General features: G+C 53.7%; 8 protein-coding genes across 8 annotated transcripts; 6 read left to right on the forward strand and 2 right to left on the reverse strand.

Annotated features, from left to right (window-relative positions):
• Window positions 1-2,757: 2,757 nt before the first annotated feature.
• J4E92_008275 (uncharacterized protein) lies at window positions 2,758-4,405 on the reverse strand (the record flags this gene model as incomplete). The annotated part of the gene is made up of 4 exons (XM_051499628.1): window positions 2,758-3,035; window positions 3,088-3,308; window positions 3,355-4,283; window positions 4,337-4,405. The coding sequence occupies 4 exons, from the start codon at window positions 4,403-4,405 to the stop codon at window positions 2,758-2,760; spliced, it is 1,497 nt and encodes a 498-aa protein (XP_051350004.1).
• Window positions 4,406-5,360: 955 nt separating this feature from the next.
• On the forward strand, window positions 5,361-6,543 carry J4E92_008276 (uncharacterized protein; the record flags this gene model as incomplete). Its single annotated transcript, XM_051499629.1, has 5 exons — window positions 5,361-5,547; window positions 5,621-5,640; window positions 5,708-5,741; window positions 5,793-5,866; window positions 6,502-6,543. 5 exons carry the CDS (start codon window positions 5,361-5,363, stop codon window positions 6,541-6,543), a joined length of 357 nt encoding a protein of 118 aa, XP_051350005.1.
• A 530-nt stretch (window positions 6,544-7,073) lies between these two features.
• Window positions 7,074-8,029, reverse strand: J4E92_008277 (uncharacterized protein; the record flags this gene model as incomplete). Its single annotated transcript, XM_051499630.1, has 2 exons — window positions 7,074-7,873; window positions 7,921-8,029. 2 exons carry the CDS (start codon window positions 8,027-8,029, stop codon window positions 7,074-7,076), a joined length of 909 nt encoding a protein of 302 aa, XP_051350006.1.
• Window positions 8,030-8,962: 933 nt separating this feature from the next.
• Window positions 8,963-11,361, forward strand: MET26 (homocysteine methyltransferase Met26; the record flags this gene model as incomplete). The annotated part of the gene is made up of 3 exons (XM_051499631.1): window positions 8,963-9,193; window positions 9,242-9,343; window positions 9,394-11,361. 3 exons carry the CDS (start codon window positions 8,963-8,965, stop codon window positions 11,359-11,361), a joined length of 2,301 nt encoding a protein of 766 aa, XP_051350007.1.
• Window positions 11,362-13,530: 2,169 nt separating this feature from the next.
• J4E92_008279 (uncharacterized protein) lies at window positions 13,531-16,929 on the forward strand (the record flags this gene model as incomplete). The annotated part of the gene is made up of 1 exon (XM_051499632.1): window positions 13,531-16,929. The coding sequence occupies one exon, from the start codon at window positions 13,531-13,533 to the stop codon at window positions 16,927-16,929; it is 3,399 nt and encodes a 1,132-aa protein (XP_051350008.1).
• Window positions 16,930-17,727: 798 nt separating this feature from the next.
• On the forward strand, window positions 17,728-20,304 carry J4E92_008280 (uncharacterized protein; the record flags this gene model as incomplete). Its single annotated transcript, XM_051499633.1, has 2 exons — window positions 17,728-18,220; window positions 19,985-20,304. 2 exons carry the CDS (start codon window positions 17,728-17,730, stop codon window positions 20,302-20,304), a joined length of 813 nt encoding a protein of 270 aa, XP_051350009.1.
• Window positions 20,305-21,235: 931 nt separating this feature from the next.
• On the forward strand, window positions 21,236-23,122 carry SED2 (Tripeptidyl-peptidase sed2; the record flags this gene model as incomplete). The annotated part of the gene is made up of 3 exons (XM_051499634.1): window positions 21,236-21,326; window positions 21,375-22,486; window positions 22,544-23,122. 3 exons carry the CDS (start codon window positions 21,236-21,238, stop codon window positions 23,120-23,122), a joined length of 1,782 nt encoding a protein of 593 aa, XP_051350010.1.
• Window positions 23,123-23,804: 682 nt separating this feature from the next.
• J4E92_008282 (uncharacterized protein) lies at window positions 23,805-24,782 on the forward strand (the record flags this gene model as incomplete). The annotated part of the gene is made up of 1 exon (XM_051499635.1): window positions 23,805-24,782. One exon carries the CDS (start codon window positions 23,805-23,807, stop codon window positions 24,780-24,782), a length of 978 nt encoding a protein of 325 aa, XP_051350011.1.
• Window positions 24,783-25,562: the final 780 nt, after the last annotated feature.

Below are 25,562 nucleotides of genomic sequence, written 5' to 3' on the forward strand. Positions count from 1 at the left end.
GGTGGGATAAATTCGTGTCACGTCGTAATGTCTAATATTTGCTCATTGAGTCTGCCAGTGCGACGAGTGTATCGTTAGTGTCAGCATAGGTCAGTCGGTAGCATTTACTCGTCATACTTGGTCAGTTTCTCGTTGTGTTGTCATCGCCCTTGAGGCTGGTTGTGCAATGCTCGAATTTCCATTGGCCGTGTATTTGCTCACCCAAGGCATGCACTCACGGGTATTAGAGCCGCGACCCACTTCCACTTCTGCAGCCAGTGGCAATGCCTCGATATCCAAAACATCTATCAATTCACAACAACATAGTGGCTCGTGCGGTGAGGACCTTGGGCTAGCGATTTGTTCCCACGTTTGACGTAGAATATTCCTACGGTGGGCTTTCGGAGTACTTGTCCGAACACATTGCGCGCTTTTCTACTGGGGAGTGCGAACTCTGGATACAGTCATTGCATTCAGTCAAGGCCGCTGGAAATTCTCCCACTGTTTCTGCTTATAAGCCTGGATGTATCCTGTTGTCTTTCTATCTCCAGAGAATTACGATCGCACACTGACTGAAGCACTAAGCCAACTACACACGCTCGCTCGACCCCACCAACGCTCATATATCACGCACCTGCTCGACTGATACATACGACCAGTCAAATCACATTCGCACTGTCATCACACACTCAGTGGACTATATACGGTCAACCCGCGTACATTCACGCCGTCATCACACACTCAACTGACTACACATCGGCTCAAGTACTACATACGATCAGGCAATACATACAGTTACCTACTACATCCGCCCAACACTACCGCAAACGCGCTTGCACACCACACCCAGGCTCATACACCACACTCGCGGTCCAATAGCCGATTTTCAAAACATACGCGAGACTCCTACAAACCATGTCTTTCCAATCCCTAGCCACCACCCCTGCAGTCCAGGCCATGAACGACAACCTGTTGAGGAATCTGTGGTCTTATCGCGAGATGGACGGAGTGGTTAATCAAGGGGTGGATGAAGGGGACGAGACGGAGAGTGCATATGAGGAGGGTGAAGATGTGGAGATGGAAGTGGAAGAGGAGGTGCAGGAAGAGGTTAGTTCTTCACCACCACCACCAGAAGTAGAAGTGGAAGTGCAAGTGCAAGTAGAGGTCGCTGCAAAGGAGAAGAAATCACCTAAATTACATATCCCAATGAGGATTTGGAATCAGGTTGTGCCTAGAGGTAAGGCTAATGCACAAGTGGTGCAAAAAGTTCAAGAAGTTCAAGATCCTAAGGTGGACAATCCGAAGCGCAAACGCGTTTCTCTTTTCCTATATCAGGAAGAAGAGATAGAGGCAAGAGAAGCCCAGGTGCAAGAGCAGGAAGCAGAAGCGCAAGTAGAAGAAAGAGGCCGCCGAAAGCGGACAAAGACATTGAAAGCCTCTCAAAACGAAGAGTTTTCACGGAAAAAGACGAGCGGAGCTTCGCGGTCACGTGGACATGCGGCTTCGGGTTCGACATCTAGACCCGCTTCCCGCACCGCTGCTACTGCGGCTCCACGTTTACGTGGAAGCGAAAACGCACCACTATCCTCCTCCGCCCTCGCCCTAGAAACCGCCGCCCGCACGCTGGAAAAACGCGCCGCGGCCTCCACCTCCTCCTCATCCACCGCCCCCTCCCCACCCCTCACACCCCCCACACCACCCCCCAAAGAAGGCCCCCGCGCAGCCTTCCACCGCCTCTTCCCGCACCTTCCCCCTCTCTCAGACTACTACCACATCGGCGAATGGCGCGAACTAATGGTTTGGAAAGAAGCCAAAGGCTGGATTGTACGGGCCGCAGATGACCCATGGGAGAAACCGGTGTTTAGGAAACCGGGGTGGAATAAGAGGGATGAGGAACATGAGATGTTGTGGGAGGGGTGTGAGAGGAGGATGGTGGGGGAGAGGGGGTGGACGTATGAGGGGAGGGTGGCGGGGGATGAGGGGATGGTTAGGGCGGCTGAGAGGGCGTTTTATTGATTTGATGGGGGTTCTGGTTCAGAATGAATATAGTGCGCTTTTGACTCAGACTGCGGTTTGGTCTTTTGGGCAGGTGGTGTATTTTGTATGAGTGAGGTTGCGACTACATTGTTTTTGTAGTCTCTACAGAAGAGTTCGCCCTTATAGCCGAGAGCTGACAATCCCCATACGGTGGCGATTGGGTGTGGAATGTTCTGATGATGGTTGTAGATACTGTAGTATGCGCCTTGACGCGCCCCGGGGATGGTGCTAGCCTCTAGAAGTATCAACGACGTTCCTATCGTTCTGAACTCAAGCTCATGTTGGGTATGTGCACTTGTACTGCATATAATACTTGAAGCGCATCAGTGGACGCGTATTCACCGTGGAGCGCGTATTGGCTTGGTGCGCATCGTCAGATATGGCTAGCGCGACCCAAGTGGGCCCGCCAAGCGAAATCCGGCTTTGGCTTTCACGCCTGCCTGCCACCCTGCCTTCCTCCACTCGCAGCCTTCATGATGACGCCACGCGTCAACAACGCGTCTTCTCCAACATCTTCATCTCCACCGTTCTCATATTCTTTGCATCTAGCGATCAGATTGCGCAATAGTCTTTTGCTTAGACTTCAGCCCAACAGCGGCGTTGACATCCGGGAACATCATCCGAAAGTGGTATGCGCGCGCTCACAACGGAAGTCGCACTTCCTGAAACGATATAGTCATGTTGTTATTACACTGACACATTTATTGCTATCGATTCGTCCTATGGAAAGACATTCATCATCTACTGAACATTCGAGATCTTGAAGCCACCCGGCACAAGCTTCTGAAAGACACCCGCAGGGTCATACTTCTTCGCCGCAGCCTTCATCTTCTTTACAGAAGCGGATCCATAGCTTGCGAGGGGATCTTGCGTGTTGTCCGCGTAGTTCAGGTAGAGATATGGGTTGTCGGCACCGATGCTCTCAGCATACTCGCGGATACCGTTGACGAGATCGGCGCCTGCGGCTTGGAAAAGCGCGTCTTGCTCAGCGCCTTGCCAAGAGATGTAGGGTTGGTATACTGTTGATACTGATTAGCGACCAGTCTTCACAGAACTTCGTGGTGAACTTACAACACAGCACCTGTTCACCAAAGCGCTCCAAGCCCAGCATGTTGCCGCCCTTGGACGCGCTCTGCCTCCAGTACGAAGGCGGAAGGGGCTGGTAGAGCACATAGATCTGCCAGTCACCCGTAGCCTTGGCCTTCAGGTTGGACAGCACATCCATGTAGATCTCATGGGCTTTGGTCATGACGCGGAGATCATTCGCGAAAGTCAGTGTGCCAAAGTATACGCTAGGTTTCGATCAGCATCTGTCAATGGGAATGGCGGCTAGCTTACCTGTGTGTAGTAGCGCCCGCGAGTTCCGCTGCCAGCGATGACATGTTCCTGATACCCGTGGAGTCCGAGATGTTGCCAGGAATCGCCAAAAACTCGTCATAGGCTGCGGGTCTCGATACTGGCTCAGCATAGTCGTACGCGTTCAGGATCAAATCGGCGCCCGCCGAGCTCTGATACACCGGCATGACGATAGCTGAGCCCTTCGGTTCCTTGTCAATGTTGTTGGAAAAGTTGATCAGAGCCTTGAAATGTTCTTGGATGGTCGACTCTGGGTAGATAACGAGACCACCCCACATGCCGGCGTAGTCGAAGGTGCCGAATTTGAAGCTAGTGACGATCCCGAAGTTGTTGTTGCCGCCTTTGAGGACAGCAAAGAGATCTGGATGCGAAGTCTTGGATGCGGTCACGATACGACCGTCAGCGAGAACAACCTCGAACTCGATGACGTTGTCGCAGACCAGACCCCGCCCCGGCGAGAAGTACGAGATTCCACCGCCGAGCGTAAGGCCACCGACGCCAACTGTGGACGAGCGCCCACCACTTGTCATCGCGTTCAGTGGCTCCAGGGTATCGTACACGTCGTTCCACGTTGCCGCAGGACCGACTTTGACCAAGGCCTTCTTAGCATCATACTCAACGGTGCTGAGATAGTGCAAGTCGAGTGTTACGCCGTTCTCGATATTGGAGGCTCCAATGTATGGAGTGTGTCCACCACTACGAATCGCAAACTTGCATGACTTCAGTCGACTAGCAGCTGTGAGGGTCTTGACAGCAAGGGCGACTTCTTTGGCGGTCTTGGGCTGGACGATGCAGTTGGGTGTGATAACCTGTTGCTTGACATCGAAGTAGGAATCTTCCCGCGTCTCATACGCGTCTTGACCGGGGTAGAGCAGCCGACTCTTTAGGGAGGTGAGTGCAAGAGCGGAGCACTGTAGATGTTAGCAGACGTTTCGGATAGAAAGGAACTAGGGAGCAGCCTCACGCAATAGTCAGCATGTGCGAATGGGACGACAGCCGCTGCCGCAAGTAAGGTAAGGGACAAGCGAGTCATGATGATAACCAGTCCAATAGGTGAAGAGATAACACAAGGAACACTCGATGACCGAAACCTTGACGCAGGCTATGGCACGCTTTTCTACTCGCTCATATCTCTCAACAGTTTGAGGGAATAACATCAACAAGGATGCGCAATTCCTGCTTATCAATGACTCGACATATGAGATGAAGCTGGATGCTCGAAGGATGCTAGAATTGTGTCTAGGACTGGACTCAATGTGGCGTTCGGCCTGTGCCGCGAAGGCTATACACCCGTCAGCAACGAAGCGGCAATGCTGTCGATTTGTTCGCTAAAAGGTGGCTTGCAGGGGTCAATGAACTCATGCTTCTCCATAGGTTCGAAATCACTTTACACACGGCTCGGCACAAGAAGTTAATTTGAGGATCATACGCGACCCTGAGGAGCGGACCGCGGAGAGTCGGAAACGAGGCACGGTTGCTTTAGCGATCATCAACAAACGGTTCGGAAACCTCGGTCGACCACACTGATGGATGCGATGCCAAAGGGATGGCTAAATCTATGAACGCCACATCCTTGGCATGCTTATGCTCACCCCAAAATTCCGCCAGACAGGAAGATATCTGAGCCATTATTGCCATGCACAGTCATGACTCCGATGCAGTGGAGTGGCACAGGTATACTGACCAAGTTCTTGGTCGGCGGTGCAGTACTCCAGGCCAATCCCTTGCTGCATGTGTGAGCCTCACTGCCTAAGCGATGCGGCGTATACAGTGACATTGCTTGCGCACTGTGACTGAACACAACAGTCAACAGCAGGATTTCATGTGACATGGGACATGGTTCCATGTTGAGTATGTCGGTTGATCAGAGCAAGAAATGACGGGTTGCGATAACCCAGATGATGGGGACGAGAACTTGAACTGAAATATAGACACACACCAGCTTCGCCGATTAGCAGGGACGCATACTTTCTCCACATATTTGCATCATGGACATGAACGAGCCCATTTTCCCGGCCCCGGCTGGATACGTTGTCGATGTCGATAACCCGCAAAGAACGGGCGAGGCTGCCAACTTCTGGATTGGCACCCTGGGCATGATCATCGCCGCCATCTTCATGGCTATACGCGTTTACACGAAGACGAGACTAGCAAAGAACTTTACACCAGATGACAGTAAGCTCTTCAGTTCTGGCTTAGATCGCCAAGGGCCGAGATCATCACATCTAGTTACTGACAACATTTATAGTAGCGCTGCTCATAGCTTGGGTGCGTTGCATCGCAGCTTGGAGAAGATAGCATGTTCGACAAATCGTGCTAACGATAAAACCTACAGTGCTTCTCCATCGCAATACAAGTTCCCATTCTCTGTGCGTTTACCATAAACCACTTCCTCTGTCCCCGATCTAACCACCCAGCAGTCCAATACGGCCGCGGCACACTCGGCGTCCACATCTGGGAACTGACTGGCCACCGCGTCAACTCCACCATGAACGTAGGCACCACCCATCGACTCCTCCCAGCAATCCCGACTAACCACTCAATAGTTGATCAGCGTAGCAAGTATAATCTACTGCCCCTTCCTCGCCAGCGCCAAACTCTCCCTCCTCTTCTTCTATCTCCGTCTATCCCACCTTCGCTGGTTCAAATCATGTGTCTACGCAAGCATGTTCCTCGTCGTCGGATACAACATCGCCCTTGTCTTCCCGCTCATCTTCGCCTGTACACCTTTCCGACGAAATTGGGATGTTACCATCACCGAGGGGAGCTGCATTGATAGGACACCTCTGTATATGGCGACGGCGGTGTTGAATATGGCTACGGATATCTTGTTGTTGGTTTTGCCCGTGCCGATGGTGGTTAGGTTGCAGATGCCGCGCGCGCAGAAGATGGGGTTGATTTGTATTTTTGGGGTGGGCTCGCTGTGAGTTGACGAGTATAGATCAAAGAACGGGAGAAAGAAAGCTGACAGGAGCGACAGGACGTGTATAACAAGCGGCGTCCGTCTCGCCCTTCTCTTCCCTATGCTGCAGACCATCGACCAAACATGGGCGATCGTCATGCCGGGAATCTGGATGTGAGTCCCATCCCAATCTACCTGCCCCATGCACCAAAGCAACATTTCCATAGCGACATCCACCCAATCTCGTCACCACCAAGTACCCCGACTAACATTCTGATAGCCTCATAGAAGCCAACCTCGTAATAATAACCGGCTGCCTCCCCACCATGCGCCTCTTCTTCCGCCACGTCGCCCCCCAACTCATCGGCGAATCTACGTTACGCAGTAGTCGAAATCGAAGTCGCGGTACCAAACAAAGCCGTAGTGCAGGACATGACGCGGGTGACTCGCAGCACCAATCCGAGCTCAAGACGATTGGATCGCGGACGAAGATGACAGCGCGGTATGAATGCGTAGAGGATGATGGTGTTAGTGTGGGGAGTGAGGAGAGGATGGGAGCAGGGTGGAGAGCCGATAGGGATTCCGAACGGGGTATTGTTGTGGAAGAAGATGGAGGTGGGGGGATTAGAAAGACGTCGAGTGTGGTTATTGAGAGTGAGGTTTGGGAGGGCGGGAAGGGGGAAGTACGGCAGAGTGTTACGCATGTGCGGTAGCCGAGATAGAACTGACGTAAAGAAGCTGTTCTTGTCGCATCAGATTCGTCTTATGTTCATTCGTGTTGGCTCATTACTGCAGCCATCTAAAAGCTGAACTTCATACCCCCATTCGCGCAAATTACACTACCCGTAGTCCACCCCGCCTCAGGCAAACACAACATCCCCACCACACCTCCAATCTCCTCGCTGTACCCCGGCCGTCCACCCGCACCCTGACTCGCCTCATAGATCCTCTCCGGATCGATTCCCTTCCTTGGCGCCGCAAGCGGCGTATTCTCGATGAACGGCTTGTTCTGAGCAATGAACGCATCGTCGTTGCTCCAGTACATATCCGTAGCAACAGGACCGGGGTTAATCGCATTAACCGTGCAGCGCTCCGCCAACTCCCTTGACCACGTCCTCGTCATGCTCTCCAGCGCCGCCTTTGTGCCACCGTAGATAGACTGGCCTTTGTATCCCAGGCTCGAACTCACAGAGCTGAGGTTAACGATACGACCCGATCGATCATTCGGCAGGTACTGTGTCGCCGCCTTCACCAGCAGCAGCGGTCCCCGCACATTGATATTGAACTGCCTAGCAAAGTCCTCGCAATCAACATTCTCGACGTAGTTGTTTCCAGCGACGCCCGCGTTGTTGATGATGATGTCGAGTTGGAACTTGCCCGTCTTGGGGTGCTGGAAGTTGTTTTTGGTAACTTCGACGAGGTGGGCGGGGCCGTTTTCTGAGCCCATGCTTGCTTGTACGCTGATGGCTTTTATACCGTATTCGGCGGAGAGTTCGGAGGCGAGGGAGGAGGCGGTTTCAGAGGAGGAGTCGGAGGTGTAGTTTATTACTACGTTGCAGCCTTTGCTGGCGAGGTTGCGGGCGATTTCTACGCCGATGCCTGGGGGTGTTAGAATTGGATGGAGTCTGGGTATGTGGTTGGAATACCTCGAGATGCTCCGGTGATGATGGCATTTCGTCCCTCCAGCACGCGCTGGCCTGAACCACCTGCCAGGTTTGTGGAGGCGGTTCGGGTGTGAGTCGGTCTTGAAGCCATTTTGATGCGTGTAAATATTATCCGTCTGTGTTTCACTGGCTCGGGGGGTTGTTACGCGTGTTATCGTCTACTTGGCTTGTCGATGGCGGGGTTTTATACACGATGCGGGGTTGTGGAGACAGCTAAATGAGGCAAGTACTCGGTGGTTCCGCCGCCTCGTCGTGAACCCTTCGCTCGGACATTTACCGACCATCGTGAGAAGAGCTGCAGTGCAAACCACCGATGGCACCTGACTCGCATGCCGCCTTGGTGTTCTGCTCGAGACGAGTTGATGGCATTGTCCCGATGTCGATGATCTTCAGGGTCTGAGCTAACCCAGAAGATGCCTGTTGAGATGCAGAACCCGCTAAGAGCTGGCGCGGAGCTGATTCATGCTGTCATGGACGACGTGTTAGCCATGGCCAATACCCAACACCCAGTCGAGAAGGGATCGTTCCTGCGTGAATCTTTACAGGGCGCCTCGTCCCTGTGCTGTGGAAACATCCGAGTTCTCACCGGACACGCTTGAAGTTGCGCAAGCTCGTCACCGCCAAGGCTCCGAGCGCCCCTCCGCCGATGTCGCTTTGGGGAAAAGTTAGCATTAGCAGAGCTAGTGCGCGATAGCTGTGGGCATGGGAGCGCTAAAGCAGCAGGATAGTCCAAGATAATCGCTCCACACTGCGTAGATTGAGGGAAGCCCTGACGAACGGCGGATTGTTCTCGCCGTTGCAGAATAAAGTTGAGGGCGGTGAGTGCACCGTCGAATCGGAGCCACGTAGGCGCCAACCCCGCGACGTTGCTGCATACGCCAGCAAAAAACATAAAGCACACCATCCGCTACCACTCTTCCTCCTACATCCCACCTTCCTCCCTCACCCTCTTCCCCTCCCCTCTACCACATCCTACCCATCCCCCCAATTGTCACAGTTGTCCGCATCGGACAATCACATCACAATGGTACACTCTTCAGTACTCGGTTTCCCCCGCATGGGTGCGGACCGTGAGCTCAAGAAGGCCAACGAGGCCTACTGGGCGGACAAGCTCTCGCGCGATGACCTGATCAAGGAGGGCAAGCGTCTGCGGTTGGAGCACTGGAAGATCCAGAAGGACGCCGGCGTGGATGTCATCCCCAGCAACGACTTCGCCTTCTACGACCACCTCCTCGACCACATCCAGCTCTTCAACGTAAGCACACGTCATCCAATCCCCGCTGCAGTCGACTAACAGGACTAGGCTATCCCAGAGCGCTACTCCAAGCACTCGCTGCACAAGCTCGATGAGTACTTCGCCATGGGCCGTGGCCACCAGAAGGACGGTGTCGACGTCCCCTCGCTGGTAAGTCCCGAAAGTTCGGGAGTTATCAACACCATCTAACCCCACTATAGGAGATGGTCAAGTGGTTCGACTCAAACTACCACTACGTCAAGCCCACCCTCCAAGACAACCAGACCTTCACCCTCGCCGAGAACCCCAAGCCCGTCGCTGAGTTCCTCGAGGCCAAGGAGGCTGGCATCACCACCCGCCCCGTCCTCATCGGACCTGTCTCCTTCCTCGCTCTCGGCAAGGCCGACCGTGGTCAGTCCGTCGACCCCATCACCCTTCTCGAGAAGCTTCTGCCCGTATACGTTGAGCTCCTCCAGAAGCTGAAGGAGGCTGGTGCCGAGTACGTCCAGATTGACGAGCCTGTCCTCGTCTACGACCTCCCCCAGAAGGTCAAGGATGCCTTCAAGCCCGCATACGAGAAGCTCGTCGGCAGCGGTCTGCCCAAGCTTGTCCTCGCCACCTACTTCGGTGACATCGTCCACAACTTCGAGGTCTTCCCCAGCCTACAGAGTGTTGCTGGTATCCACATCGACCTTGTCAGGAACCCTGAGCAGCTCGAGAGCGTCATCGGCAAGCTTGGCTCCAACCAGGTTCTGTCCGTCGGTGTCGTCGACGGCCGTAACATCTGGAAGACGAACTTCAAGAACGCCATCGAGATTGTTGAGACTGCTGTCCAGAAGCTCGGCAAGGACCGTGTCCTCGTTGCCACCTCCAGCTCCCTTCTTCACACTCCCCACTCTCTCGACAGCGAGAAGAAGCTGCCCGAGGAGGTCAAGGACTGGTTCTCCTTCGCTTGCCAGAAGGTCTCCGAGGTCGTTGTCATCGCCAAGGCTGTCAACGATGGCCCAGCATCCGTCCGTGAGGCTCTCGAGGCCAACGCCAAGTCGATGCAGGCTCGTGCCTCATCTGAGCGCACCAACAACAAGGCTGTCAAGGACCGCCAGGCCAGTGTCACCCCTGAGCAGCACGAGCGCAAGTCTGGCTTCCCCGAGCGTTACGCTCAGCAGAAGAAGCACCTTAACCTCCCCATGTTCCCCACCACCACCATCGGATCTTTCCCCCAGACCAAGGAGATTCGCATCTCGCGTAACAAGTTCACCAAGGGTGAGATCACACCCGAGGAGTACGAGAAGTTCATCGAGAAGGAGATTGAGGAAGTCGTCAAGATCCAGGACGAGCTTGGCCTTGACGTCTACGTCCACGGTGAGCCCGAGCGTAACGACATGGTGCAGTACTTCGGTGAGCGCCTTGACGGTTATGCCTTCACCACCAAGGGTTGGGTCCAGTCCTACGGATCCCGCTGCGTCCGTCCCCCGATCATCGTCGGTGACATCTCGCGCCCTGCTCCCATGACCGTCAAGGAGTCCAAGTACGCCGCCTCCATCTCCAAGAAGCCCATGAAGGGTATGCTTACTGGACCCATCACCTGCCTCCGATGGTCCTTCCCCCGTGACGATGTCCACCAGTCTGTCCAGGCCCAGCAACTTGCTCTCGCCCTCCGCGATGAGGTTGTTGACCTCGAGTCTGCTGGCATCTACGTCATCCAAGTCGACGAGCCCGCTCTTCGTGAGGGTCTTCCTCTCCGTGCCGGCACTGAGCGCGAGAAGTACCTCTCATGGGCTGTCGACTCCTTCAAGCTCGCCTGCGCTGGTGTCCAGGACTCTACCCAGATCCACTCCCACTTCTGCTACTCCGAGTTCCAGGACTTCTTCCACGCCATTGCCGCGCTCGATGCTGATGTCCTCTCCATCGAGAACAGCAAGAGCGACGCCAAGCTCCTCAAGGTCTTTGAGGACAAGGCCTACCCCCGCCACATTGGCCCTGGTGTCTACGACATCCACTCCCCTCGTATCCCCTCCGAGCAGGAGATCAAGGACCGTCTCGCCGAGATGCTCACCTACCTCAAGCCTGAGCAGCTCTGGGTCAACCCCGACTGCGGTCTCAAGACCCGCCAGTGGAAGGAGACCAAGGCAGCGCTTGTCAACCTTGTCAACGCAGCCAAGTTCTACCGCGAGAAGTACTCTTCTTAGGCTCTTTGCTATTCAGCATATCCTCTTTGATCTCGTTTCATCAACGAGGTCAGTTCAAGCAGCATATCAACATGCCGCTTTGTAATGTGTGTAATGACTAGTTATGATACCCAAAAGTTCAACCTGCATCATGGGTCGTTTGGCGGTGCAAAAAGGATTGAAGAAGAGGTGTGTATGGACGCATCTCAACATCGGCGTTCATCACAAGCAGCGAATGGGCTGGCTTTGGCGTTATGATATTTCTGGGGACTATGTGTGCGACGATTGTCGCAGGGAGATAAGATAGCATGGAACGGAGCAAGAGCTCTGTCGATGTAGAGTAGACGATCTCATCTTGATCTTGGATGAGCTGAATGGAGATATGTCAGTGTCGCTCTATAAACAGGTCTCCACGCGTGATGAATGAATTGTCTACATGTATGATGATGGTCTTACTGCTCCCTGCTGCTAGCTCGGGTATATAATCTTTTCTCTCAACCTCTGCTTCTTCCTATTAGAAACTCCATCTGAGGCCTTCGCGCACTATGTTCACGATGACTTCCGCGGATCATCGCCTTCTTGTTTCATTGCGCCATTTGTCATGCGAAGTATATGCGATAGATGATCACTCGTTGTTAGTGAAAGCGGTGGTCTGGTTTTGCGATGTTGCTCCTCGTGGTATAGCATGGGCTAGGTGAAGAGGTACCAAAAACATTGCTTTCGCCGTTGTGTGATGGGAGGTTTGAGGTATTGATCCGAGCTACGAGGGACTGCTTCTATCTCTACGTCGATTTCAGCTTAGGTAGTGTCTGAGAAACAGCAAGAAGAGATGTAAAGACGACGAAGCTCCTATGTACTCTTGCTGTTTTTACACCGCTGTGTGCACAATATCTGCGTACCTAATTATAATTCATTGTTTCTATTCATATTCTATAACACTGCGATGACGTACATGATGCCTTCTGGAAATGGCGCGGTGAGCGGCTTGCCCCCGCCTATAATACTGACAGCATGTGCATTAACAGACACGTCCTATTGAGAAGCGGCGGAAACGATAACTGCTTTAGTGAAAGTACTGGTGATTCATCGCAAGCACAATGCCGCTGCATGATTTCTGTATATGATCGCACTGCAGATAAAGATTCCAAGCACCTTCGGCGAAGATACCTATTAAGCTTAGGTACAGTAGTATGTCGACGCGTCCCTAGCACACGAAAACCTTCTCGACGACTAACTTGCACTTCGAACCTCATTTAATCGTCTTATGGGTCATCGCAGTACTATTGGATGAAATTAAAACTAGGATATTCTGGATCGCATATATACAATGGACGTATATCGGCCGTGCGACTTATAAGTGAGTATATAATAGCGACTGCTGCGCGTCTCGGCCGGCTTCCAAAGTTCTCTCGACCACCAAAGGCCCGAATTGTCAATAGATCTCAGCTGATGTGTCGTATATCTGAAACAAAAAAGCGGATGGGAAGGTTTACGCGTGGAAGGCGGCAGGCAACCTTGGAAGGTGGGGGGCTGCGCGCGTTCGTGCTGACGATGATGCTGTCATACCACCGACCTTCTACCAACCTCCTCTCTTCCATCTCAACTCCGGATGATCTTGTACGCCGCGCAACAAAATCGCGATCGCGACGGTTTCTCCGACGACGGAATCTCTGTAAAAAAGAATTCCCTCCAGGACGGCTCATAATCGGACGTCGTTAACAGGCTATATCTTCACATGCCATGATGCGCGCAAGCCACAAAGCCGTTGCCCCGAACGACCCTGTTTACTAACCAATGCTATCCACCTTGGCGTGGGAAAATCAGGGCAAATCAGGCCCAGACGCGTTCGGAACGGCTCCCGATCGTGGATTTAGACACTCATTGGACCGATGGACGCCTTCCACCGAAATACAGGCGCTAGAATAGCGCGTTGCGCAACTTGGTCGATGGCTTTCGGCCAGGGTCGAGGGCGTTGCGGGCTGGGCCTCTGTTGACAGACCAGCCACCTCGCGGTCCCGTGCATGAACCGCAGATCTGAGCCCACCACCCGACCTGTATCTGCACATCTCCAACTCCACCCGTATTGTCGCTTGCGTCGTACTATCTGTCCCGCAATTCCCAAGTGTCGTGGTTCATGGGACGTCATCTCCAGCATTCGAGGTGAAGGTCCTCGCGCATCATCCCACCACTATGTCGACATCACTAAGGCTGCCTATCGAACTTCGGATGCAATGGCTACCACTCCTGTCGACTTCGCTACTGCTGTCTGCCGTCGCAGCCCAGATGCCATACAACCCGACACGCCTCCTCCAAAACAATGATACCCTCTACGTCTTCCGCCCGTCGTCGCAATCGTCCACGCAATTCGCACTGAGCACCATCGATCTATCGTCCCAGGTCAAAGCGTCGAACCTGCCCTACAACACACTGTACGCAACGCTGCCCTTCCTCAACGACAATGCCCCGCGCGCCTTCACCCCGGTTCTCGACCACGACGGCAACCTGACTGTATACACTGGCGACTGCACTCTGGGTGCGAGTGGTGGAGAGTTGTGGAGCTTTGTACCGGATACCTCAGAGAATGTCGTCAAGGGCAGTTGGAGCAAGCAGGATGTTTCCGTGGTCGACAGTTCGCATACGTTCATCATGGGCGCGAACTACCTCAGCGGCGGTATGACATTCTCGTCTATTGTCGACGGAAAGGCTGCGAATACTGGCGCATACTTCTTCGGTGGCATGTGCCCTGATCAGAACGAGACTGCGAGCGACTGGCAATCTTCGGCCAACTACTCAAACTTCATGGTCACCCTACAACCATCGGAGGATACGAGCAAGCCACTCAATTACGACATCGATGTCTCCTCCAGCCGTGGACCACCGATACCAGAAGCTGGGTTCACCATCACTGGTCTTTCGCCTACATACTCCGATCGAAGCGATGGCACGCAGATACAACAGCAAAACTTCGTCCTCATCGGAGGCCATACCAGTGCTGCCTTCATCAACATGTCGCAGATAGCCCTCTTCTCCCTTCCGGAACAGGGCTGGACCTTCATCGGCGTCGACCAACCCGACACTTCTCGTACAGACCTAGCTATCCGAACAGACGTCACCTCGATCGATCCTCGTTCCGGTCATACCGCTGTGCTGAGTCCGGATGGCCAGCAGATCATTGTAGTCGGAGGTTGGGTGGGCGACATCAACACACCGGCAGACCCCCAGTTCGCCATACTGAGTGTCGCAGATGGTTATGGTGGTACTGGTGACTGGCAGTGGGTAGTTCCATCTACTACTGGTACCGGACTGCCGAATGACGGTGGTCTATATGGTCATGGCGCGGCCATGCTCCCAGGAGGTGTACTGATGATTACCGGAGGCTATTCTATTTCATCATCCGGTACACAGCGAAGAGAGGTTGTGCCAGCAGCAAACACGCAAACATACTTCCTCAACGTTACCTCGAATACCTGGATCTCGGATTACACTCCCCCGGTCAAAGAGTCGCCATCAGAGTCTGCCAGTAGCGGGCTGTTGTCTACGACTGGACAAAAGGCTGGCTTGGGTGTCGGTGTTGGTATCGGTTTGGCTGCGATATGTGGAGTGTTCGCGCTCTACATGTGGTATGCACGGCGTTTGAAGAAGCGAAGGGAGTTCCGTGAAAAGCAACTGCAGGAGATTTCCTACACTACTCACAGATACAATGCCGAAGACTACCCTCAAAGCTTCGATGGCCGCGGCGGGAACTCGGATGCTCTGGACTATATTACCGATCAGAACGGGCCTTACTACTTCCCAGCCGGTACACAGGGTGGACAAGGATGGAAGGCCACCAACCGCGGCGATGTGGAGAGAACTGGACTACTGGTCGAGATCCCAAGTCCAACGCGTGGACTGCGACGCAACTTGAGCGGTAGACCTCAATACGCCATGGGCACGCCCCGAGGTCCAGGAAGCATACATCCTATCGATGAGTTGGAGGAGGAGCCTGATGAGGAGTCTGCGCACGACAACAATACACCGGGCAGGCATCAGGAGATGGCAGAGACACGACAAAGATCTGGGTCGGCCATACTTGATAACGCTCCAGTTCTGGACCCATTTACGGAGTCCCCTGGACGTAAAAGAAACACTCTTCATTCAGCGTCTGCGTCGCCTCAACACCAGAGTTATGAGGTTAATACCAATTCAGCTGGAAGGCTGTCCCCTGATAAGTCTACTTCGGAGCGTACAAGCTCGAACCTCAGCGAGAGGAGTACGCTGTCATGGACTTCATCTAATGGCGGCGTTGGGCGCAGTGGATCTATGCGTTCAGGTCCTATGTTGAACACAGCCATGCGTGCCAACCCATTCAAAACGCCTGATACAAGTCCCACTCATGACAAGCCTGGCCGACACTCACCAGAAGACCCGCGAACGCAGTCCTTCAGTAGTCTGCAAGGAGAGCAGGATGTCGACTCATTCCGCACCGCACAATCGTCATTCTCTCGTCTACAAGCAGAAGGCGAGGTACTACTCGGCGGAAACCCAGAGCGATCAAGACCCGACACCAGCTCATCCGGTTCAACCACACACCGCGACTCAGACCGCAGCAACAGTCGCGCAGCCACAGCCACACCAGCAACATCCTTCGCACTAGACCTATCATCCGCCCCTCGTCCCGCAACCAGAGAGCGCAGAATGAGCTGGCTAGGCAGCGTCCGCAGAGTACTAACACGCTCCGTCTCAAGCGCCGAACGCACGCGCTCCCTCACAACAGCACCAACATACCACGAGCCCTACAGAGACGATCCCACCTCCCCCGTTGACCCCTCTCCCCGCTCCATCAACAGGAAATCCCTGCCTGCTCCCGCGACTACAAATTCGACACCCCAACGCGCCGCCTCCGACGCAAGCTTCTGGCGCAACCGCCGCGGCAAGCAAGACTGGCTCGAAGAAGAACAAGACCCCGCCTGGCGCCGCACCGCAGGCGATGACTGGGGCGCCCCCGAAGACATTGCCATCTTGGAGCGTGAACGCGCACGTCAAGAGTGGCGCGAACGCGGTAGCAATCTCCTCGTCACCATCAACAGTGAGGAGAGGTTACCTACCCCACGTACACCCATATCCCCAGACCAGCTAGGCGTCCCACCATCACACGATAGAGGAGATGACAGAGAACGTCCCTGCACCCCCGCCAGCGAAGCAGACTGGGATGTCGAAGCCGCAGTCGAGCGCCGCGTTGTACAGGTCATGTTCACAGTTCCAAAGAGTAAACTCAGAGTCGTTAACGCGGATATCGATGGCGCGAGCATGTTGAGTGATGTTCCTCCACGGGATGTTGGGGATGATAATGGGAATGGGAATGGGAAGGAGTCGCCGACGAGGGTGAAGGATCTGGCGGGCAGGTTTGAACAGATGAGTGGGAGTAGAGCGGGTAGTCCTAGGATGTCGCCGAGGCCGAGCCCGTCGAATTCTATTAAGAGTTTGAAGGTTAGGGGGAAGGCGAGTCAGAGTAGTTTGGCGAGGCAGACGAGTATTAGGAGCGCAAGACTAGGCAGCGGGGCGAACCCGAGCCCGCTGGGCAAAGGGAAGGAGAGGCAAGAAGAGTAGAGACGAAGACGGCACCTTTCGGTTGTACGATTTCTTTTTTATTGATCTAGGGATAGCGATTGGCGTTTCAGGATCGATAGATATCCTCGATGTTTGTATTTACGTAGTAGCACGATTTAGTCTTGATGGATGACGTGCTCCACGGTCGTTTTTAGACGGAGATGAAGACGAAGCGATGTAGTTAGGATGTAGAAATGACCTCACATTTTACTCCTAGCCTTGCCGTTGCACGTTGAACACCTTACCGTCACCTTGACCTCTATTCAAATCATGCCGTCTGAGAGATGCTAGATTCTCTGGCTAAGAATGTAAGAGACTTCAAGGTACCTCCCGTCGAACCGTCTGTCAGTGAGTGGACGGGCCAGCGGGTGTGACATCGCAAGCGCGGTGGGTGACAGTGTGTCGATGAAGACCCTTTGTTCGTTCGTTCGGTTGATACGGATAGTGATGGGGATTGTGGATCTGGTGTTACCTGTCCAGCATCATCAAAGCCTGTCCTCTAAAGTTGGGGGTTTCGTGTTACATGTCAACCGTCGTTGGCTCTATACGATTTCGCACAATATAAAGGACTTGTGGGGTACGTAGCGCCTGTACTCATACCCATGTGTTCTCGAATGCTCGTACGCGAGGAGGCGGGAGATATAGGGATGGCGAATGAAAGTCTTTGTTCAAGACATGCGGTAGCTCGACCAACCTTTTGCTATCGGCGAAGAATTCTGGCTGGCTTGATGGCGGCAGGTATGGGTTGCTGGCATGTGCCCTTGCGGAAGAGCAGGCGGATGAGTGTGCAATCCCACCATGCACCCAATACAGAAGTTGAACAAGAGGAGCGACGCCGAATTGATCTCTCGAGCAGCTGGATTCCATGACGATGACGAAAGTGGGACGGATACCTCGGCCACAGCATGCAGATCGACTTACCAATCTTACTTCGACTGGTGCTACCGTTCCAGTACAGACTGGATACTATGGTATCTCGTCGGCGATACATCGAAACAAGAAGACCAAAAAACAGACAATACCACAAAGCCACCTTGCCGCGTCGACTCCGCCATTGGACTTGATCTGCTGAATCAAGAGAATGGACAACTGTGCCGTAACGCGGCGTCGATACCACCCACCGCAATCGACCTTACGTTTCGTTTTGAAGATGGTCAACTCGCCAAAACACTGGAATACCGTACGTTCGCAAGATGGGAGCACGTCAGCACACTGCTAGGCCAGCTGAGCGAAGACGGCATCATCGTCCACACGCTCTGGGACGTTGACGAAGACATGCCGATCAGCAGTGGTGACTGGGATGCTAGGATTCATCCGGGAAGTGTGATAGATGCGTGGTGTTTCAACGGCGAAGAGAGTTGTGATTTGGATAGAGATAGTAGCGAGGGCGAGGACGAGGTCGAAGGGGTGAGAGGTCAGAAAGAGCATGAGAATTGGTGGTTTGCGAGATGGAGGGGAAGAGTAGAGAGAGAAAATGTGAAGAGGGAGGGGGTGATTGAGGGATTTTCGTGGTTCATGATGGTGATTTGGTGTATGACCATCGTCGCTGGTATAGTGGTTTTTAGTCTAGTATGTTAGGTGAAAAGTCATCGCAGGAATCACGTACACGGTGATGTGAACCGTAGGAGAGTGTTTAGGAAGGAAGGCGCAAACCGGCTGCTCAGACAGTGGCCAAATGGGGGCGCTTCACGCTAGCACCAATCTGGACATAGCCCCACTCCAGGGCTAAGTTAAATCACGCGTCGAGCTCCAGAACACCACCCAGCCTCGAACACCTCCCTCATTGATTCGAGCATCGCGTTGCTTTTCGGGCTTGATTACACGATACTACGCACAATACGACACGATGACGAAAGCGAGCGCTCTCAGCGGCGTCTGTGTCATCATGCGGTTCGCGCCTCTCACGCGCCGTGACCCTTCCCCACGCGACCAGTATGCTACACCTCTACCTCGCGAAAGCACACGTTCTACCTGGCGTTATCGCGACCCTGTGTAGAGTAAGATTGGCATTGATGGAAGCGACAATGCATCCTCGATGTGTGCTGAAGCGTCTCGGTGGGCAGTAGATTCCCAGCACCACTATATTTTCCATTCACCCGTTACTAACCCCTTGCAATTGTCCGTGCATTTGCGTTTAATCGAAAGAAGAAGAAAAAAACACTGGGCGACCTCACTAATTGTATACACAATGGCTTACAGGTTCATACGACCGGATCTTCCTGCTTAACATCAAATCACAACCACTCAAGTTAAATCACCCACAACATCCGAGTATGGCTCCAGTTGTACATGAGATCGATCCAGACGCGGATACAGTCATAATCTTACGATCACCGGGTGATGGTGAATACTTCGCTTGGTGGGATGATTCATCGTTCGACAACCTTGACATACTTGATCAACTCCCTTTCAGCATGAAAGAATGGGACACAAAGATGTCGCTCTCGGACGATATCGAAGTTCACCAGTCACCTGCGAGGGCGTTCATCACGAAGGAGTCGGATTGGGTAATCCTTAATGTTCCTGAGGGATCTGTCCTTTATCTTGTCTCGTCACGCCACCTCAAACTGGCGTCACCGGTCTTCAAAGCAGCGCTCTCACCTCGTACCTGGAGTGAGGGATGCAAGCAGGCCGACAGTCGTTACCATATCACAGCAGACGATTGGGAGGAGGAAGCATTCCTCCTCTTCATGAACATGCTACACTTGCGCAGCCCTCAGATCCCGAAGTCTGTGAGCCTCGAACTAATGGCGAAGCTGGGAATCCTCATCGACTATTACAACTGCGCCAGTGCGGTGGAATTCTTCACCTCGGTCTGGATGAACAAAATCTATGGTGATAAAATGGAGGGTGAATACTGCCGCGAGTCGATACTGCTGCTTTGGGTTTTCCATCTCTTCGGGAGCAAAGATTGTGTCGCTCTCCTTGTTGAGCTAGTGACCTTTTATTGCAACGAGAGCAAACTACGCACCTTGGGACTTCCCATACCCCAATCTTTGTCAGGTAAGTTAGCGATGTTGCTCTGAGACACTTGTAGTATTCTAACTCGCGGTAGATGAGATCGAACATCGGCGACATGAGCTTATCAACAAGAAGCTGTCATATCTGCATTATAAACTGACAATGAACCCCAAGCCGAATGAACACCTGCCAGATAGATTGCGGGAGACACTGAGGCGAACCATCGGTGGCCAAAGACGTTCAACCGGATATCCCTACCTTGAGGTCACTGTGGTGGCACTCGAAAGGGTCCTTCTTGACTACTCTCAGGAGCAAGTGGAGGCTATACTCGAACTCGAAGCCACTCGTATCGAGTGGTTCCGCGCAAACGGCTTCGAGCTCTGCTGGAACAATCACGAGCTGAGCTATGAGTAGAGGACACTGAGAATCAGGTACGAGGATGCTATGCGTGTCGCGGAGCTTGGGGAACAAAGCTATTTCTCACACATGTGGCTTATCGGCAGCATACACATCGGTACAATGTGCTGGAGGCTGTAGAATGGCAAGTCTCTGGAAGTAACGATGGAGTCAATGAAAGGCAACGACTGATATCTTGATATATGTCCAAGGGAGTTCGGTCCTTACCGGCGGGCCGTTCGCAAGATTAGTCTGGTGTTTATCCGCCCGATAATTGCGACGATCTCAGTATATTATACTTGCGACTTCTCTCATTTGCGACTTCTCTCAGCTACGGTTCCTTCCAGGATGCAGGTGGCGGCGAAAATCATAGAAACCCAGATTGCTCGCAATTATCAAACGATCTAGGAAGATCTCGAACGCAGGTGACATGCTCTAAATACCAATACTACATTGTTACCGGAAGGTGCTCGTATGTGCCTTGCATGAACTGTGGCCGAGGCAGTGGTCCGGTTATAACGCCAACCCAAGTGGGCGGCCCTAGCCCGGTGCTAACGAGCGCGCACAGAACAGGATCCACACGTCACAACCTGTCACAACCACCCATGTGGGGTCATCGGTCATGTTATCGCAACGCCACGGCCAAAACAAGAAGGAGGTTATCCGGCACACAAGCCTTGTCAAGAGCCCCAGTCCGAGGCTTGTCTTTCTTAGCCCCTTGCTTGGACACTGTCGGTTCCATTCAACGCATCGCATATGCGCACCAAGACATGAGCGACAATCGCAATCTAAACTCCATGGGGTAGGTCGGTAATAACACGACTATCATGCAGGGACTGAGGTCGACCGTGGTTGCGGTATAAAACTACAATGCAGTCCGCTGTTCGTTGTCTCTTCATCCGCATTCGCTTCGGACTACCTTCGCTCAAGGAAACCGGTTGTGGCAAAGATGGCTCCTGTGCTTTCATTCATCGTTGGCTCGCTGTTGGCTATTAGGGCTTTCGCCGAGCCGTTTGAGAAGCTCTTCGAAGTTCCAGAGGGTGGGTTGTATGCCGTGACAAGTTTGGATCTGTGCTAACGATTAACAGGATGGAAGCTTCAAGGCCCAGCATCTGATGCACACACGCTCAAGCTCCAGATCGCGCTCACGCAAGGCGATACCGCGGGCTTTGAGCAGACCGTCATGGACATCTCCACACCCTCAAACCCAAAGTACGGCCAGCATTACGAGTCGCACGAGGAGATGAAGCGCATGCTTATGCCCAGCGAGGAGACCGTTTCGTCCGTCTCTTCGTGGCTCAAGTCTGCCGGTATCGAGAAGTTCGAGACCGATGCCGACTGGGTGACCTTCAGGACCACTGTCGGTGTTGCCAACGAGCTCCTCGGAACGAAGTTCTCTTGGTTCGTTAGCGAGGAGAGCACACCCCGCAAGGTTCTCCGCACCCTTGAGTACTCCGTGCCCGACGAGATTGCCGACCACATCAACCTCGTCCAGCCGACTACTCGCTTCGCTGCCATCCGCGCGAATCACGAGACTGAGCGTGAGATCTTCGGTATCCAGCTCGCTTCTTCTCCCAACATCACTGTCAACTGTGATGCTTCCATCACTCCCCAGTGCCTGAAGCAGCTCTACAAGATCGACTACACTCCCGACCCCAAGAGTGGCAGCAAGGCAGCTTTCGCATCCTACCTCGAGGAGTACGCTCGCTACAGCGACCTCGCCCTCTTCGAGAAGAACATCCTCCCCGAGGCTGTTGGCCAGAACTTCTCCGTCGTCCAGTTCAACGGTGGTCTGAACGACCAGAACTCCAGCGACGACAGTGGCGAGGCCAACTTGGACTTGCAGTACATGCTCGGTCTTGCTCAGCCCCTGCCCGTCACCGAGTACAGCACCGGCGGCCGTGGCCCATGGGTCGCTGATCTCGACCAGCCCGATGAGGCTGACAGCGCCAACGAGCCCTACCTCGAGTTCCTCCAGAGCGTGCTCAAGCTCAAGCAGAAGGACCTTCCCCAGGTCATCTCCACCTCCTACGGCGAGAACGAGCAAAGTGTGCCCAAGTCTTACGCTCTCAGCGTTTGCAACCTCTTCGCTCAGCTCGGTAGCCGCGGTGTCTCCGTCATCTTCTCCTCTGGTGACTCTGGTACCGGCTCTGCCTGCCTTTCCAACGACGGCAAGAACACGACCAAATTCCAGCCCCAGGTAAGTTCTGAATGTACGAAATGCATATGAGACATATACTGACTTCGCACCTCTCAGTATCCCGCAGCATGCCCATTCGTCACCTCCGTTGGCTCAACCCGCTACCTCAATGAGACCGCTACTTTCTTCTCCTCCGGTGGTTTCTCCGACTACTGGAAGCGTCCCTCGTACCAGGACGATGCCGTAAAGGCTTACTTCCACCAGCTCGGCCAGAAGAACAAGCCCTACTTTAACCGCCACGGACGTGGATTCCCCGACGTCAGCGCTCAGGGCTTTGGCTACCGCGTCTACGACAAGGGCTCTCTCAAGGGCTACCAAGGAACTTCCTGCTCCGCCCCCGCATTCGGTGGCATCGTCGCTCTCCTCAACGATGCTCGCCTTCGCGCCAAGAAGCCCGCTCTTGGTTTCCTGAACCCCCTGCTGTACTCCAACCCCGATGCGCTTAACGACATCGTCCTCGGTGGTAGCACTGGATGCGATGGCCATGCCCGCTTCAACGGCAAGCCCAACGGCAGCCCGGTTATTCCGTATGCTAGCTGGAACGCTACTGCGGGATGGGACCCGGTCTCTGGTCTCGGCACACCGAACTTCCCGAAGCTGCTCAAGGCTGCTATGCCGGCTAGGTATAAGGCTTAGACGGGCGGAGGATATGTCTTGATGAATGTGCGATAGAAACAGATTTGGATAAGCTATAATTGAAGCATTGAAGAACAGCTGCTTTGACCAATCTTGAAGACCGGAGTGATGGACTGGTAATGTGAGCTCCTCGCCCTGTCATGAAGAGCATCGACAAAGTCTTCTATGCAGGGTCTCAACTGACCCCAATTCCGTTGCTATTCTATGACGCATCTTCAGATCTGCACGACCGTTCGTTCATTGTATCGGTGTTCTCGTAGAGGCATGCTGCACGCGTAAAGCTGGAGAGGGCGGGTATGGTTACATAAGCGGGGCACGAGCCATCTCAGCCGCTGGATGACGTAGAAGCTTCGAGAAACATCGCGAAGCTTCACGCGTCTTCCTGACAAACCTCGAAGCATCACCAATCGTCGCGCGTCGTCCACACTGTTCCAGCATCGTCCTCTATCTTACGGAATCTGCATTGCTCATCAACGCGCACGCAATCGGCTGCTGCCTGCACGACGCCTCCACAATGGCTATAAATCCATATCTCCCTGCTCTCCAAGAGCCCATCATCAATTCGAAAGACAAATACATCTACAGACCTACGATCTACAGCTACTCTTGAGCCTCATCACTCTACTACAATATTTTTCTCATCGACCAACAAACTTCACTCCTCGAACCAAGCACACCAGCAATGGCGTTCATCCTCACTCCACGCATGGCACCCGCCTATGAGGCACAGCAGTGCAACCCCTTCGGCTTCTGCGCTCCAGTAGCACGACCCACACACGGCTACCGTGTCTCTCGTCCTCAGCCTCGCCGCCCACAATACTCGCCCTACAACAACTTCTTCAGCCAGGTCGATGAACTCCTGAGCGAGATCGACCGCGAAGCTCAACGCGAGGCACAGCGCAAGGCCCAGATCGAGGCCCACCGAGAGGCACTACGCGAAGCTTACCGCCAGCGGCAACTACAGCGCAAGCGCGCACTTCGAGCCGACTTCCAAGTCAACCAGGTCGAGCAGGGGTGGCAGGTGGATGGAGACATCCAGGGCTTCGAGCAAGACAACATCAACATTGAGATCATCGATGAGCACACACTGAAGATCGCTGGTAACACCCAGTGGCAGTCGGAGAAGTCGCAATCTCAGCCACAGCTACCTCAGATCGAAGCCCAGCCTACACCTGCCGCCAGCATTGAGCAGCCCACCGCTACACAGTCGGAGCCGGAAGTTGAGACCACCACTGAGACGGAGGCACCTACTACTCGCGCCGCTACACCCGACAGCGATACCTCATCGCACAAGTCATACCAGCCCACCGTCGAAGACGACTTCGAAGACCTCGCCGCTGACTTCCCATCCTCTCGACCATCATCTCCCACCGAGCCACGCGAACCCAAGGGCAAGGAGAAGGCCGTCGATGAGCCTAAGAACACCGAGACCGCTGTGGTAACCCAGCCACAACCCGAGGTACCAGTCCAGCAACCCCAACAACAATCTCAGGAGCAGCCCCAACAACAAGAACGCGTCCACGGATCTTTTGAGCGCACTTTCAGGTTCCCTGAACGCATAGATGTCGCCAATGTGAGCGCTAGCTTCAAGGATGGTGCGCTCAAGGTGACTGTTCCTAGGGCGCAGGTGATGCAGGTTAGGAGGATTGCTATCTTATAAGTGGAGGTTGGATTATGAGTGGGGCGGAGTAATGGCAGACAAGAGCATGAATGCAAGAGATGAAGTCATGCATAGCACATGCATGGACTGGAACAGGAATGGTTTTGTAAGATATTTGCACACGGTGCTTAGACATCGGTTATGAATCAGTGATTGTTTAATTCAAACTTCTCATCACACCCTCTGTCTTTCCGCTGTTGTACACTAATGCTACTCACTTCATCCACCACCACACTTCCCTCCTCATCCCTCTCATCCCGACTCTCCCCTTATCCGAGGTTAGACTGGCCTACAGCATCAAAGCAACAATACCCAAAGCAGCGACCACTACACCTCCAGCTTCTCCTGCACCAATGGCAACAGCTCCCCCCGTAGCAGTGGATGTTGCCTGCGTCTCTGTGCCGGTGGTCTTCGCCTCGGTCTTGGTGGACTCGGATGATGCTGACGCTGACATGGATGAAGCCATGGAAGATGCAGCGGATGAAATCGCCGATGATGCGGAGGCGGCGGGGTTGCTGGGGCGGGGGCGGGGTGTTAGTACTGTTTCAGTGCGTTCAGAGCATGAGGGAGGGTGTTGGTGGTGTTGTGCTACTTCCCGAGCTGAGGGAGGAGGTCGGCGATGCTGTGTGGTATGTAGAAAATTACTTACGATTCCGCTGCGAAAGCGAAGCCAGCAAGAGCTGGGAGAATGATGGTGGAGAAACGCATGATGCTGTTTGGTGTTGAATGTCTTGGTCTCGTATTACTGTGTTTGAGCTGTAATTTCGTGGGAATTGGTAT

The sequence above is a fragment of the Alternaria infectoria genome (assembly GCF_024043175.1).
Source record: "Alternaria infectoria strain BMP 0036 chromosome Unknown scaffold_16, whole genome shotgun sequence".
Lineage (NCBI taxonomy): Eukaryota > Fungi > Ascomycota > Dothideomycetes > Pleosporales > Pleosporaceae > Alternaria > Alternaria infectoria.